Genomic DNA, 14,373 nt, shown 5'->3' with positions numbered 1-14,373 from the left:
ATCAAATGTAGTGGGTGTAGCTGGCATAATCAGTGAGATGACTCGTGTGGGTTTGGGTGGGTAGTCTTCTTCCATGGTTGAGCTAGATCCTGTGGGTGTGGCTTTCAATGCTGGGCGTGGCCATACTGGTGTGCTGGACTTTCAGCCAATTAGGCAGCCTACTGTAAAGGGTTTGGCATAGCTGGAGTACTCATGGCTGTGTGGACAGGGCAGTGCACAGCTGTCAGGGCTCTCACCAGTCTCTGCAGGATTCTCTCTGTGACATTGAACTTCCCGGATCCAGGGTGACCCATGTTGTCTTCATACTTCAGGTTGGTGATGGTGAAGTTGAGGGTGAATGGCACCAGCATGAGACCTGCTGCTGCAGTGGGGTTGGGAGAAGACACCATGAGCTTGTTCTTGCTCTGAACCCCTAAGCATGGGTTCTCTTCTATGTGTTTTCAAGATCTGAGGTGGGGATTCTTGTGTAGTTTACAACGTCTCTCATGGAGGAGGTCCAAAATGTCAACTCCAAGTTAAATATTTTAAGAACCAGGAGGTTTGGTGATAGATGTCATCTCACTTTCATCAGAAAGCATATTCAGTTGACCTTCAACAGGGCTGAAAATCATATGGACTTGCTCTTCCTCAGGTGTTTTTTTATTCCCCTAAGTCCCTCTCTGATATTCATGAATTATGTAACGAGAAATGTCTGAAGAAACAGCTGTGTCTCATGTTCATGAGTCAAGGCCTGTTGGAAGATCTCTATCCAAGGTGGACTCATTGGCAGCAAGGGATATACTTATGATGCTTATTTAACAGAGGCAGAAAAAAGTGGAAGTGACATGGTTTTTCCCAGGTCATAAAACCTTAGAATGAAAAACAATGCATTTGAATGCTGGATATGTTATAATAGTTGTGTGTGTGTGTGTGTGTGTGTGTGTGTGTGTGTGTGTGTGTGTGTGTGTGTGTGTGTGTGTGTGTGTGAATGCATGAGTGAATTAATTTGTGTGTACACTAGTAGTGGTGCTTCTGAACCAGAGCTCAGAAACAGGGTTCAGAGGACACATAGGCTGCCTGGTTCTGGGGGAGGATATAAGGAATATTTCTGGGTCCTGTGAAGACTCTATAGAAGCCATGAAGAATCCTTCTTGGGCTCCTTGGTATGTACTGTGCCCTCACCCCCTCCTCCTGCGTCCTGTGATGCTGGGGATGCTGGGAGAATGTACAGCTACAATTCCTACCTGTTGGGCTGGAGGACAGAGTTGGCATCACAGAAGACACGGTGATCACTAGAGATGTTGGGGAGAAAGGAACAAGTGTTTGTGGTCGGACCACTATGGCTTCTGAAATACAGGTGGGACAATGCAGATCCCCTGTGGTGGGGCCAGGGTTCCGGTATAAATTCCTGATTCAATCCCAGGCGTTGGGTATTTGGGTTTGTGTGAGGGGACATGGTGGGGATTGAAGAGCTTCATTTCATAGGTCTGGGGTTTAGAGGGGAAGTAGAATATAGTGGGGCCCAGAATACTCACTGCTCGGGGTGGAGGGCAGGCTGTGGAGGGTGAAACCTGCAGGGAGAGAGGAGGTACCAAGGTTGAGAGGAGCAAATAGGAGGCACAGGATGGGAGGCCCTGGATTTTGACACAGCCAAACACACTGGGCCTCTACTCACCATTGACATAGAGACTGTCCTGGTCAAGGCTGTAGGGCCCCAGCTGGGTGATGCCAAGGGTCAGCTGGCTGAGTTCTCTGTACAGCTGCTCTCTGTCCAGCCCAGGCCCTGTGGGTTTGGGGCGGTAGGTGCAGATGGCATCTATTCCTGTGGCAGCACCTTTTTTCTCAGACCTGGAAAGTGCAGTGGAGAAGAAAGACAGTAGATGGATGACCATGGACAGGGGCCTGAGAACTGTGTGAACACATCGAAGTAGGCAGAGGTGAGGAGAAGGCCAGTGGATAAGCAAGAAATCAGAATGAACTACGTGAATGTGCCCTCTATTAGACACTCTGAAACTTTTGGCCAGTTTTGGGTTTAGGACTTTCCTTAAATGAAAGCCTCAAAGCAGAATGCCCAGGGGGCACTGGTGGCTCTTGCCTGTAATCTTAGCTACTCAGGAGGCTGAGATGTGAGGATCATATTTCAAAGCCAGCCCGGGCAGAGAACTCTGTGAGACTCTTATCTCCAATAAGCCAGTAGAGGACTGGAAGTTGAGCTGTGGCTCAAGAGGTAGAGCACTAATCTTGAGCTGAAGAGCTGTTGGATAGCACCCAAGCCCAGAGTTCACGCCCCATGTGTGACTAAAAAAAATCAGCATGCCCATGGAACTGGGATTGAAAGCACTACATCATTAACAGGTGAGTGCAGCGTTGAATGTTTATCTACAATGGGAAGCTATATATTTTTTCTGAACAATTTAGGTGTGAAGGAAATGATCTTCTATCCAAAGAGATGGAGGAAGCATAACTTTATTTTGGAGGAGAAAAGCAAGGTCCAATTGAATGCTGTGCAGGATCTGAGACATTGGAATTTGGGAGGCGCTAGGGCACATTGTCGTGTTAGATCCAGTGTGTCCTGATTTCCATTCCTGAAGAGGTTATCCACAATATAGAAAGATGGTAGTGGACAGAGTTGTTTTGTCTAGAAACACTGCTGTTGTGAGCTCTCACCTGAGCTGGTCCAGTCTGCAGTCAGAGTAGAGGGGCCCAACACTGGTTTTCTTGAACAAGGGTCTGAGCTATGGAGAAAGGAGAGAAGGGTGAGTTGGAAGTTTGAGTGTTTGTATCAAATGTAGTGGATATAGCTGGCATAATCAGTGAGATGACTTGTGTGGGTTTGGGTGCGTAGTCTTCTTCCATGGTCTGAGCTAGATCCTGTGGCTGTGGCTTTCCATGGTGGGCGTGGCCATACTGGTGGGCTGGACTTTCAGCCAATTAGGCAGCCTATGTAGGGGTATGGCATCGCTGGAGTAGTCATGGCTGTGTGGACAGGGCAGTGCACAGCGGTCAGGGCTCTCACCAGTCTCTGCAGGATTCTCTCTGTGACGTTCAACTTCCCGGATCCAGGGTGACCCATGTTGTCTTCATACTTCAGGTTGGTGATGGTGAAGTTGAGGGTGAATGGCACCAGCATGGGACCTGCTGCTGCAGTAGGGTTGGGAGATGACACCATGAGCTTGTTCTTGCTCTGAACCCCTAAGCATGGCTTCTCTTCTATGTGTGTTCAAGATCTGAGGTGGGGATTCTTGTGTAGTTTACAATGTCTCTCATGGAGGAGGTCCAAAATGTCAACTCCAAGTTGAATATTTTAAGGACCAGGAGGTTTGTTCATAGATGTCATCTCACTTTCATCAGAAAGCAAACTCAGTTGACCTTCAACAGGGCTGAAAATCATATGGACTTTTTCTTGCTCAGGTGTTTTTTTATTCCCCTACGTCCTTCTCTGAGATTCATGAATTATGTGATGAGAAATGTCTGAAGAAACAGCTTTGTCTCGTGTTCATGAGTCAAGGCCTGTTGGAAGATCTCTATCCAAGGTGGACTCAGTGGCATCAAGGGATATATTTATGATGCTTATTTAACAGAGGCAGAAAAAAAATGGAAGTGACATGGTTTTTCCCAGGTCATAAAATCTTTGAATGGAAAACAATGCATTTGAATGCTGGATATGTTATAATAGTTGTGTGTGTGTGTGTGTGTGTGTGTGTGTGTGTGTGTGTGTGTGTGTGTGTGTGTGTGTGTGCTTGCATGAGTGAATTAATGTCTGTGTACACTAATAGTGGTGCTTCTGAACCAGGGCTCAGACAGGGTTCAGAGGACACATAGGCTGCCTGGTGCTGGGAGATGAAATAAGGAATATTTCTGGGTCCTGTGAAGACTGTATAGAAGCCATAAAGAATCCTTTTTGGGCTCCTTGGTATGTACCATGCCCTCACCCCCTCCTCCTGCCTCCTGTGATGCTGGGGATGCTGGGAGAATGTACAGCTACAATTCCTACCTGTGGGGCTGGAGGACAGAGTTGGCATCACAGAAGTCACGGTGGTCACTAGAGATGTTGGGGAGAAAGGAACAAGTGTTTGTGGTGGAGACCACTATGGCTTCTGAAATACAGGTGGGACAATGCAGATCCCCAGTGGTGGGGCCAGGGTTAGGATATTAATTCCTGAATCATCCCCAAGCATTGGGTGTTTAGGTTTGTGTGAGGGGACATGGTGGGGATTGAAGAGCTTCATTTCATAGGTCTGGGGTTTAGAGGGGAAGTAGAATATAGTGGGGCCCAGAATACTCACTGCTCGGGGTGGAGGGCAGGCTGTGGAGGGTGAAACCTGCAGGGAGATAGGAGGTACCAAGGTTGAGAGGAGCAAATAGGAGGCACAGGATGGGAGGCCCTGGATTTTGACACAGCCAAGCACACTGGGCCTCTACTCACCATTGACATAGAGACTGTCCTGGTCAAGGCTGTAGGGCCCCAGCTGGGTGATGCCAAGGGTCAGTTGGCTGAGTTCTCTGTACAGCTGCTCTCTGTCCAGTCCAGGCCCTGTGGGTTTGGGGCGGTAGGTGCAGATGGCATCTATTCCTGTGGCAGTTCCTTCCTGCTCAGACCTGGAGAGGGTAGGGGAGAGGAAAGACAATAGATGGATGACCATGGACAGGGACTTGAGAACTGTGTGAACACATCGAAGTAGGCAGAGGTGAGGAGAAGGCCAGTGGATAAGCAAGAAATCAGAATGAAATACATCAATGTGCCCTCTATTAGACACTCTGAAACTTTTGGCCAGTTTTGGGTTTAGGACTTTCCTTAAATGAAAGCCTCAAAGCAGAATGCCCAGCTGGGCACTGGGGGCTCTTGCCTGTAATCTTAGCTACTCAGGAGGCTGAGATGTGAGGATCATATTTCAAAGCCAGCCCAGGCAGAGAACTCTGTGAGACTCTTATCTCCAATAAGTCAGCAGAGGACTGGAAGTGGCGCTGTGGCTCAAGTGTTAGAGAGCTAATCTTGAGGTGAAGAATTGAGGGATAGGACCCAAGCCTAGAGTTCAAGCCCCATGACTGACAAAGAAAATCAGCATGCCCATGGAACTGGGATTGAAGGCACTAAATTGTTAAAGGTGAGCGCAGCAGTGAATGTTCATCAACAATGGGAAGATATATATTTTTTCTGAACGATTTAGGTGTGAAGGAAATGATCTTCTATTCAAAGGGAGGGAGGAAGCATAACTTCATTTTGGAGGAGAAAAGCAAGGTCCAATTTAATGCTGTGCATGGTCTGAGACACTGGAATTTGGGAGGTGCTGGGCACATTGTGGTGCTAGATTCAGTGTGTCCTGATTTCCATTCCTGAAGAGGATCTCCACAAAAACGGAGATGGTATTGGAGAGAGTTGTATTGTCTAGTATCACTGCTGTTGTGAGCTCTCACCTGAGCTGGTCCAGTCTGCAGTCAGAGTAGAGGGGTCCAACACTGGTTTTCTTGAACAAGGGTCTGAGCTATGGAGGAAAGAGAGAAGGGTGAGTTGGAAGTTTGAGTGTTTGGATCAAATGTAGTGGGTGTAGCTGGCATAATCAGTGAGATGGCTTGTGTGGGTTTGGGTGGGTAGTCTTCCTGGCATGGTCTGAGCTAGATCCTGTGGGTGTGGCTTTCCTTGGTAGGCGTGGCTATACTGGTGGGCTGGACTTTCAGCCAATTAGGCAGCCTACTGTAAGTGGTGTGACATCGCTGGAGTAGTCATGGCTGTGTGGACAGGGCAGTGCACAGCGGTCAGGGCTCTCACCAGTCTCTGCAGGATTCTCTCTGTGACATTGAACTTCCCGGATCCAGGGTGACCCATTTTCTCTTCATACTTCAGGTTGGTGATGGTGAAGTTGAGGGTGAATGGCATCAGCATGGGACCTGCTGCTGCAGTGGGTTTGGGAGAAGACACCATGAGCTTGTTCTTGCTCTGAACATCTGAGCATGGCCTATCTTCTATGTGTGTTGAGATCTTAGGTGGGGATTCTTCTGGCGTTTACAACAGGCCTTATGGAGGAGGCCCAAAATGTCAGCTCCTAGTTGAATATTTTAAGGACCAGGAGGTTTGGTCATAGATGTAAGCTCATTGTCATCAGAAACAAACTGAGTTGACCTTCAATAGGGCTGAAAATCATATGGACTTCTGTTTTTGTTCAGGTGTTTTTTATTCCCCAAAGTCCTTCTCTGAGATTCATGAATTATGTGATGAGAAATGTCTGAAGAAACGGCTGTGTCCAGTGTTCATGAGTCAAGGCTTGTTGGAAGATCTCTATCCAAAGTTGGCTCATCGACAGCTAGGGGATATATGTATGATTCTTATTTAACAGAGGCAGAAAAAAAATGAGAAAATGGAACTGACATGGTTTCTTCCAGGTCACAAAATCTGTGAATGGAAAACAATCCATTTGCATGCTGGATATGTTATAATAGTTGTGTGTGTGTGTGTGTTTGTGTGTGTGTGTGTGTGTGTGTGTGTGTGTGTGTGTGTGCATGTGTGTGTGCATGCATGAGTGAGTTAATCTGTGTACACTAGCAGTGGTGCTTCTGAACCAGGGCTCAGAAACATGGTTAAGAGGACACATAGGCTGCCTGATCTGGGGGAGGATATAAGCAACACTTCCGGGTCTTGGGAAGACACTATAGGAGCCATGAAGAATCTTTCTTGGTCTCCTTGGTATGTACAATGCCATCAACCCTTCGTCCTGCCTCCTGTGATCCTGGGGATGCTGGTAGAATGTACAGCCAGAATTCCTACCTGTGGGGCTGGAGGACAGAGTTGGCATCACAGAAGACACGGTGGTCACTAGAGATGTTGGGGAGAAAGGAACAAGTGTTTGTGGTGGGGACCACTATGGCTTCTGAAATACAGGTGGGACAATGCAGATCCCCAGTGGTGGGGCCAGGGTTAGGGTATAAATTCATGATTCATCCCCAGGCATTGGGTGTTTGCGTTTGTGTGAGAGGACATGGTGGGGATTGAAGAGCTTCATTGTAGAGGGCTAGGGTTTAGAGAGGAAGTGGGATATAGTGGGGCCCAGAATACTCACTGCTGGGGGTGGAGGGCAGGCTGTGGAGGGTGAAACCTGCAGGGAGAGAGGGGAGAGTGTTCAGAGGTTGAGAGGAGGGAACAGGAGGCACAGAATGGGAGGCCCTGGATTTCGACACTGCCAAGCACACTGGGCCTCACCATTGACATAGAGACTGTCCTGGTCAAGGCTGTAGGGCCCCAGCTTGGTGATGCCAAGGGTCAGCTGGCTGAGTTCTCTGTACAGCTGCTCTCTGTCCAGCCCAGGCCCTGTGGGTTTGGGGCGGTAGTTGCAGATGGCATCTATTCCTGTGGCAGTTCCTTCCTGCTCAGACCTGGAGAGGGTAGGGGAGAGGAAAGACAATAGATGGATGACCATGGACAGGGACTTGAGAACTGTGTGAACACATCGAAGTAGGCAGAGGTCAGGAGAATGCCAGTGGATAAGCAAGAAGTCAGAATGAAATATGTGAATGTGCCTTCTATTAAACACTCTGAAAATTTTGGCCAGTTTTAGGTTTAGACTTTTCTTAAATGAAAGCCTCAAATCAGAATGCCTAGCTGGGCACTGTGGGCTCATGCTTGTAATCTTAGCTACTCAGGAGGCTGAGATGTGAGGATCATTTTTCAAAGCCAGCCCGGGCAGGGAACTCTGTGAGACTCTTATCTCCAATAAGCCAGTAGAGGACTGGAAGTTGCGCTGTGGCTCAAGTGTTAGAGAGCTAATCTTGAGGTGAAGAGCTGAGGGATAACACCCAAGCCCAGAGTTCAAGCCCCATGATTGACAAAAAATATCAGCATGCCCATGGAACTGGGATTGAAGGCACTACATCATTACAGGTGAGCGCAGCATTGAGTACTTATCTACAATGGGAAGCTATATATTTTTTTCTGAACGATTTAGTTGTGAAGGAAATGATCTTCTATCCAAAGGGAGGGAGGAAGCATAACTTCATTTTGGAGGAGAAAAGCAAGGTCCAATTTAATGCTCTGCAGGATCTGAGACACTGGAATTTGGGAGGTGCTGGGCACATTGTGGTGCTAGATCCAGTGTGTCCAGATTTCCATTCCTGAAGAGGTTGTTCACAATAAAGAAAGATGGTATTGGAGAGAGTTGTTTTTTCTAGTATCACTGCTGAGGTGAGCTCTCACCTGAGCTGGTCCAGTCTGCAGTCAGAGTAGAGGGGCCCAACACTGGTTTTCTTGAACAAGGGTCTGAGCTGTGGAGAAAGGAGAGAAGGGTGAGCCAGAGGTTGAATGTTTGGGCCAAAATGTAATGGGTGTATCTGGCATAATCAGTGAGAGTGAGTTATGTGGGTTTGGGTGAGTAGTAGTCTTCTTCTATGTTCTGAGCTAGATAGTGTGGCTGTGGTTTTCCGAGATGGGCGTGCCCATACTGGGGGGCTGGACTTGCAGCCAATTGCTCAAAGTCTACTTTAATGGCTGGTGACCTTCCTGGAGTACTCATGGCTGTGTGGACAGGGCAGTGCACAGCGGTCCGGGCTCTCACCAGTCTCTGCAGGATTCGCTCTGTGACATTGAACTTCCCGGATCCAGGGTGACCCATGTTCTCTTCATACTTCAGGTTGGTGATGGTGAAGTTAAGGATGAATGGCATCAGCATGGGACCTGCTGCTGCAGTGGGTTTGGGAGAAGACACCATGAGCTTGTTCTTGCTCTAAGCACTTGAGCATGGCTTCTCTTCTTTGTGTGTTGAAATCTGAGGTGGAGATTCTTCTGGATTATACAGCATCCTCATTGAGGATGTCCAAAATATCAGCACCAACTCAAATATTTTGAGGAGGATATCATCAGAATGCAAACTGAGTTGACCTTCAACAAGTCTGAAGGTCATATAGACTTCCCTTGTCTCTCAGCTATATTTTTTCCTACTCCTAATCATTCTCTGTGGTTCACATATTTATAGGTTGAGAAATGTCTGAAGATAATCTTATGTTCATTAGTCTAGGCCTGTTTAAAGGGCTTTATCCATCTTGACTCATTGGTAGTAAGAACATTTTTTTTTGGCCAGTCTTGGGTCTTGAACTCAGGCCTGAGCACTCTTCCTGAACTTCTTTTTTGATCAAAACAAGCACTATACCACTTGAACCACAGCACCACTTCTGGCATTTTCTGTTTATGTAGTACTGAGGAATCAAACCCAAAGCTTCATGCATGCTAGGTAAGCACTCTACTACTAAGCCAAATTCCCAGCCCCACAAGAGCATATTTTTATGATACCTGTTTTACAGAGGAAAAAATTTAGATCATGGAAGTGACATGGTTTTCCCAGGTTACACCCTCTCTAAATGGAAAACATTACATTTGAATGCTGGATATATTATAATTTTTGTGTGTGTATATGTGTGTGTGTGTGTGTGTGTGTGTGTGTGTGTGTGTGTATGTGTGTGTGTGCGTGTGTGCGTGTACACACTGGTACTGGGGTTTGAACTCAACTCATGAGTACTGTCCCTATTCTTTTTTGTTCAAGGATGGCACTCTACCATTTGAGACATAGGGTCAGATGTGTCTTTTTGTGGTTAATTAGAGAGAAAATTTGATGGACTCTTTTGCCCGTGGCTTTGAACCCAGTCCTCAGATCTCATCCTTCTAAGTAGCTAGAATTAAAGAAATGCATTGTCAGCTCTCTGCTGATATAAATTATTTTATCATTTGTATATTTCCTATGTATTTGACATCTGTGAGACCATGATGTATTAGATTTTGATCATTTGTGTCAATCAAACCTTTCCAATCATATTTTTAAAATTAACTTTGTGATGTTCTGTGTATGATAACTTTGCTTAGCATGATGGTTGGGAGCAAATTCTGTGCCCAAGGAATCAAGAAGACAAGAAAACCTGTAAAGTCCCATTGTGATTTGAGCCCTTCCTGCCTCTATTATTTTAGTGCTTTTATCACTTTTAGCAATTTCCCTGAGAACAACAATTTAAGAGAATCATGCCAAGAAAAATATGAAATTCTCAATAATATCAGAGATGACCTTGTGGTTTGTAGCTATTGAATGAACCAAATATTATATACATTTCTACCATGTAGAAATGAATGTGATTCTTACAGATGGACACCGAGCTGCTGTATTTATATTCACAGAGATTAAATGCATAAAACATCAGGAAATTGAATGGTTTTCTCTATGCAGGCCACTGAATACAGAATTACCCAAATAAAAAGGAAAATGATGGCCAGTTGGTTAGCTGCGTGAATGAGGGCTTGATCTTTTTCTGAGTTGCTTTTGAGGCATAAGTCCATGAAAGAAATCTGTGCTCTGCACACATGTTGCTCTGTAATCTTGGAAGGGTTGGAGGGATTTTAGGGGTGCAGGGTGAACTTTGGGGCTCAGAAACAGAGTTCAGAGATGGTGTAGGTTGCCCGGTGCTAGGGGAGGACACTGGTACTCCAGGAATTCTCTGGGTCCTGGGAAGATGCTGTGAGAGCCATCAAGACCTCACCTTGGGGAAATGTCACTCCCTCCCCTCACCCTCCTTCCTTCTGGGATGCTGGGGAAACTGGGAAAATGAGCATCCAGGAGAGTTTACCTGTGGGGCTGGAGGACAAAGTTGGCATTGCAGAAGACACGGTGGTCACTAGAGATGTTGGGGAGAAAAGAACAATTGTTTGTGGTGGGGACCACCATCAGCTCTGAAATACAGGTAGGACAATGCAGGTCTCTGGTGGTGCCAGGGTTAGGGTATAAATTCCTAATTCATCCCAAGGTGTTGGGGGAGTGGCTTTGTGTGAAGGGGACAAGGTGGCATTGACCTGGTTCACGGCAGAGGGCTGGGGCTTGGAGGGGAGGTGGGATTTAGGGAGACCCAGAATACTCACTCCTGGGGGTGGAGGGCAGGCTGTGGAGGGTGAAACCTGCAGGAGAGAAGGTGAGGAGATGGGAATGAGGGAACAGGACATTCAGGAGGGTCAGCTGTGGACTGTGACTTAGACAAGCAAACTGAGTCTGCTCACCATTGACATAGAGACTGTCCTTGTCCAGGCTGTAGGACCCCAGCTGGGAGATGCCGAGGGTCAGCTGGCTGAGCTCCCTGTACAGCCACTCTCTGTCCAGCCCAGGTCCTTTGGGGTAAGGGCGGTGGGTGCAGATGGCATCCACTCCTGTGGCACCTCCTTCCTTCTCAGACCTGGGAGGGCAGGGGAGAGGGAAGACAATAGGTGGGCAGACTACAGAGGGGCCCTGAGATTTCTGGTGAAGGCGCTAAAGCACACATGAGAGAATTGAAGGCTGATGGATTGGAAGCAGTCAGACTTAAATGTTTGCTGTCACACCTTCAGTGCCAACCTGGAAGATTTGATCAGTCTTGGGTTTAGAATTTTCTCTAAAGGAAAGGCATGAACATGGAACAGAAACTGAGGGCTCTAAGATGAGCCAGCATTGAATGTTCTAAGATTGAATGCAGCATTGAATGTTCATCTACAACGGGAAGCTATGTTTTTTTTTCTGAAAGATTTAGGTGTGAAGGAAATGATCTTCTGTCCAAAGGGAGGGAGGAAGCAGGGCTTCATTTTGGAGGAGAAAGGCAGGGTCCCATCTAGTGGTGTGCAGGATCTGAGACATTGGAGTTTGGGAGGTGCTAGGGCACATTGTGGTGCTAGACCCAGTAGTGTCCTGATTTGCACCCCTGAAGAGGATCTCCACAGTGAAGAAATGATGGCAGTGGCCTGACTTGTTCTGTCTAGGATCACTGGGGGTGCCCTGTCCTGTAGTTGTGAGCTCTCACCTGAGCTGGTCCAGTCTGCAATCAGAGTAGAGGGGGCCAACTCTGGTTTTCTTGAACAAGGGTCTGAGCTGTGGAGAAAGGAGAGAAGGGTGAGTCGGAAGGTTGAGTGTTTGGGCCAAATGTAGTGGGTGTAGCTGGTATAATCAGCGAGAACAACTTGTGTGGGTTCTAGTGAGTAATCTCCCATGGATATGAGCTAGATGGTGTGGGCTTTGCTTTCAGCAGTGGATGTGGCCACAGAGGTGGGCTGGCCTTTAATCTGTGGGAGTTTGGCAATGTTGGCAGAGTCTACTTTCAGGAGCCTGGTATAGGGGCGGGGCTCTCACCAGTCTCTGCAGGATTCTCTCTGTGGCATTGAACTTCCAGGATCCAGGGTGACCCATGTCCTTCTCATACTCCAGGTTGGTGATGGTGAAGTTGAGGGTGAACGGCACCAGAATGGGACCTGCTACTGAAGTTGGGAGAAAGACATCTTGAACTTGTTCTTGGCCCTGAGGACCTGAGCATGGCTTCTTTTCTATGTGTGTTCAAATCTGGTGTGGGGATTCTTCTGGATTCTTCTCTTCATGGAGGATGTCCAAAATATCAGCACCGACTTGAATGTTTTAAGCACCAGGAGGTTTGCTTATAGATGTAAGCAAACTATCATGAGAAAGCAAACTCAGTCGACCTACAATGTGGCTGAAAGTCATATGGACTTCCTTTGTCTCTCAGTCTTTTAGTGTTTAACTGCCAGTCATTCTCTGAGATACACATATTTATGGGTCAAGAAATGTCTGGAGAAACACCTATATTCTTTGTTCATGGTTCAAGGCTTGTTGGAATGTCTTTATCCAAAGCAGGCTCATTGGTACCCCGGGGATATGTTTATAGTGCTTATTTTACAGATGGAAAAGGAGACAAGACAAGTGACATGGTTTGTCCCAAGAGAGACTATGTCTAAAAGGGAAACATTCATTTTGAATGCTCAATGTATTATAATTGTGTGTGCGTGCTTGCGTGTGTGTGTGTGTGTGTGTGTGTGTGTGTGTGTGTGTGTGTACATGTGTGTTCATACTGGTACTGAGGCTTAAACTCTAGGGTTCAGAAACAGGGTCCACAGAATGGCACAGGGTGCCTGGTGCTGAGAGAGGATACTGGTACACAAAGAATTCTTGAGGACCTGGGAAGGTACTGTGAAAACCATGGAGAGCCTACCTTGGGGTGGTTAAGACCTGTCACCCCTTTCACCCATCTTCCTGCCTCCTGTGATGCTGGGGACACTGGGAGAATGTGCAATCAGGAGAGTTCCTACCTGTGGGGCTGGAGGACGGTGTTGGCATCGCAGAAGACACGGTGGTCACTGTGATATTGGGGAGAAAAGAACAAGTGTTTGTGATGGAGACCACAGTCACTTCTGAAATACAGAACAATGCTCATCTCTGGTGGTGGTACAAGGGTTAGGGTATAAATTCCTGATTTGTCTCCAGGCGTTGGGGCTGTGGCTTTGCTTGAAGAGGCCAAGGTAAGCATTGCCTTGCTTCATTGTACAAGGATGGGGCTGAGAAGGGAGGTGAGGTTTAGGGAGGCCCAGAATACTCACTCCTGGGGGTGGAGGGCAGGCTGTGGAGGGTGTAACCTGTAGGAGAGAAGGGAGAGGGTGAGGGGGTGGAACTGAGGGAACAGGAGGCACAGGATGGGAGACCAGGGACTCTGACATAGCTAAGCATACTGGGCCTCTACTCACCATTGACATAGAGACTGTTCTGGTCCAGGCTATAGGGCCCCAGCTGGGAGATGCCGAGGGTCAGCTGGCTGAGCTCCCTGTATAGCTGCTTTCTGTCCAGCCCAGGGCCCATGGTGTCTGGGAGGTGGGTGCAGATGGCATCCACTCCTGTGGCAGCTCCTTCCTTCTCAGACCTGGGTAGGATAGGGGAGAGGAAGGACAAGAGATGCATGAACCAGGAAGGGAACCTGAGAACCCAGTGAAGTTATTGAAGCAAACACAGGAGAAGAGAAGGCCAGTGGACAAGCAAGAAGTCAGATTTAAATATGTGAATGTGCTCCCTTTTATCCAGCCTGGAACTTTTGATGGGTTTTAGAACTTTCCCTAAATGTAAGACTCTAACCAGCATGACCGTGGAACAGGGCCTGGGGGCTCTAAGATGAGACAGGTGAGCGCAGCATTGAATGTTTATCTACGATGGAAGTTTCTGAGGAAGTTAGGCATGAAGGAAATGGTCTTCTGTCCGAAGGGAGGGAGGAAGCAGGGCTTCATTTTGGAGGAGAAAGGCAGGGTCCATCTAATGGTGTGCAGGATCTGAGACATTGGAATTTGAGAGGTGCTGGGACACTATGGTGTGGATCTAGTGTGTCCTGATTTCCATCCCCAAAGACGATCTCCAGAATGAAGGAAGAATGACAGTGGACTGCCTTGCTCTGTCTAGGATCACTTGGGGATGCTCTGTTCCTGCTGTGGTGAGCTCTTACCTGAGCTGGTCCAGTCTGCAGCCAGAGTAAAGGGGGCCAACACTGGTTTTCTTGAACAAGGGTCTGAGCTGTGGAGGAAGGAGAGAAGGGTGAGTCTGAAGGTTGAGTGGTGAGGTTATAGGTGGTGGGCGGAGCTAGCAG

General features: G+C 47.5%; 1 protein-coding gene across 1 annotated transcript in view; it reads right to left on the bottom strand.

Annotated features, from left to right (window-relative positions):
• The window catches only part of LOC138813853 (mucin-16-like), a 92,882-nt gene that overhangs the window by 51,552 nt on the left and 26,957 nt on the right, over positions 1-14,373 (bottom strand). The window contains exons 20-44 of the mRNA XM_070002378.1: positions 14,233-14,300; positions 13,490-13,662; positions 13,346-13,381; positions 13,058-13,105; positions 12,090-12,214; positions 11,764-11,831; positions 10,994-11,166; positions 10,859-10,894; positions 10,570-10,617; positions 8,520-8,644; positions 8,162-8,229; positions 7,172-7,344; positions 7,032-7,067; positions 6,740-6,787; positions 5,747-5,871; positions 5,395-5,462; positions 4,406-4,578; positions 4,266-4,301; positions 3,974-4,021; positions 2,996-3,120; positions 2,647-2,714; positions 1,655-1,827; positions 1,515-1,550; positions 1,224-1,271; positions 237-361 (exon numbers count right to left, since the gene is read on the bottom strand). Of these exons, the coding sequence (XP_069858479.1) occupies positions 237-361; positions 1,224-1,271; positions 1,515-1,550; positions 1,655-1,827; positions 2,647-2,714; positions 2,996-3,120; positions 3,974-4,021; positions 4,266-4,301; positions 4,406-4,578; positions 5,395-5,462; positions 5,747-5,871; positions 6,740-6,787; positions 7,032-7,067; positions 7,172-7,344; positions 8,162-8,229; positions 8,520-8,644; positions 10,570-10,617; positions 10,859-10,894; positions 10,994-11,166; positions 11,764-11,831; positions 12,090-12,214; positions 13,058-13,105; positions 13,346-13,381; positions 13,490-13,662; positions 14,233-14,300 (2,250 nt within the window). The remainder of the gene's footprint in view (positions 1-236; positions 362-1,223; positions 1,272-1,514; positions 1,551-1,654; positions 1,828-2,646; positions 2,715-2,995; positions 3,121-3,973; positions 4,022-4,265; positions 4,302-4,405; positions 4,579-5,394; positions 5,463-5,746; positions 5,872-6,739; positions 6,788-7,031; positions 7,068-7,171; positions 7,345-8,161; positions 8,230-8,519; positions 8,645-10,569; positions 10,618-10,858; positions 10,895-10,993; positions 11,167-11,763; positions 11,832-12,089; positions 12,215-13,057; positions 13,106-13,345; positions 13,382-13,489; positions 13,663-14,232; positions 14,301-14,373) is intronic.

This window comes from Dipodomys merriami, unplaced genomic scaffold (assembly GCF_024711535.1).
Source record: "Dipodomys merriami isolate MVZ:Mamm:240054 unplaced genomic scaffold, mDipMer1.0.p SCAF_6, whole genome shotgun sequence".
NCBI classification, from domain to species: Eukaryota; Metazoa; Chordata; class Mammalia; order Rodentia; family Heteromyidae; genus Dipodomys; species Dipodomys merriami.
The sequence above is the reverse complement of the archived record's forward strand: the minus strand, read 5'-3'. Positions and strand labels throughout refer to the sequence as shown.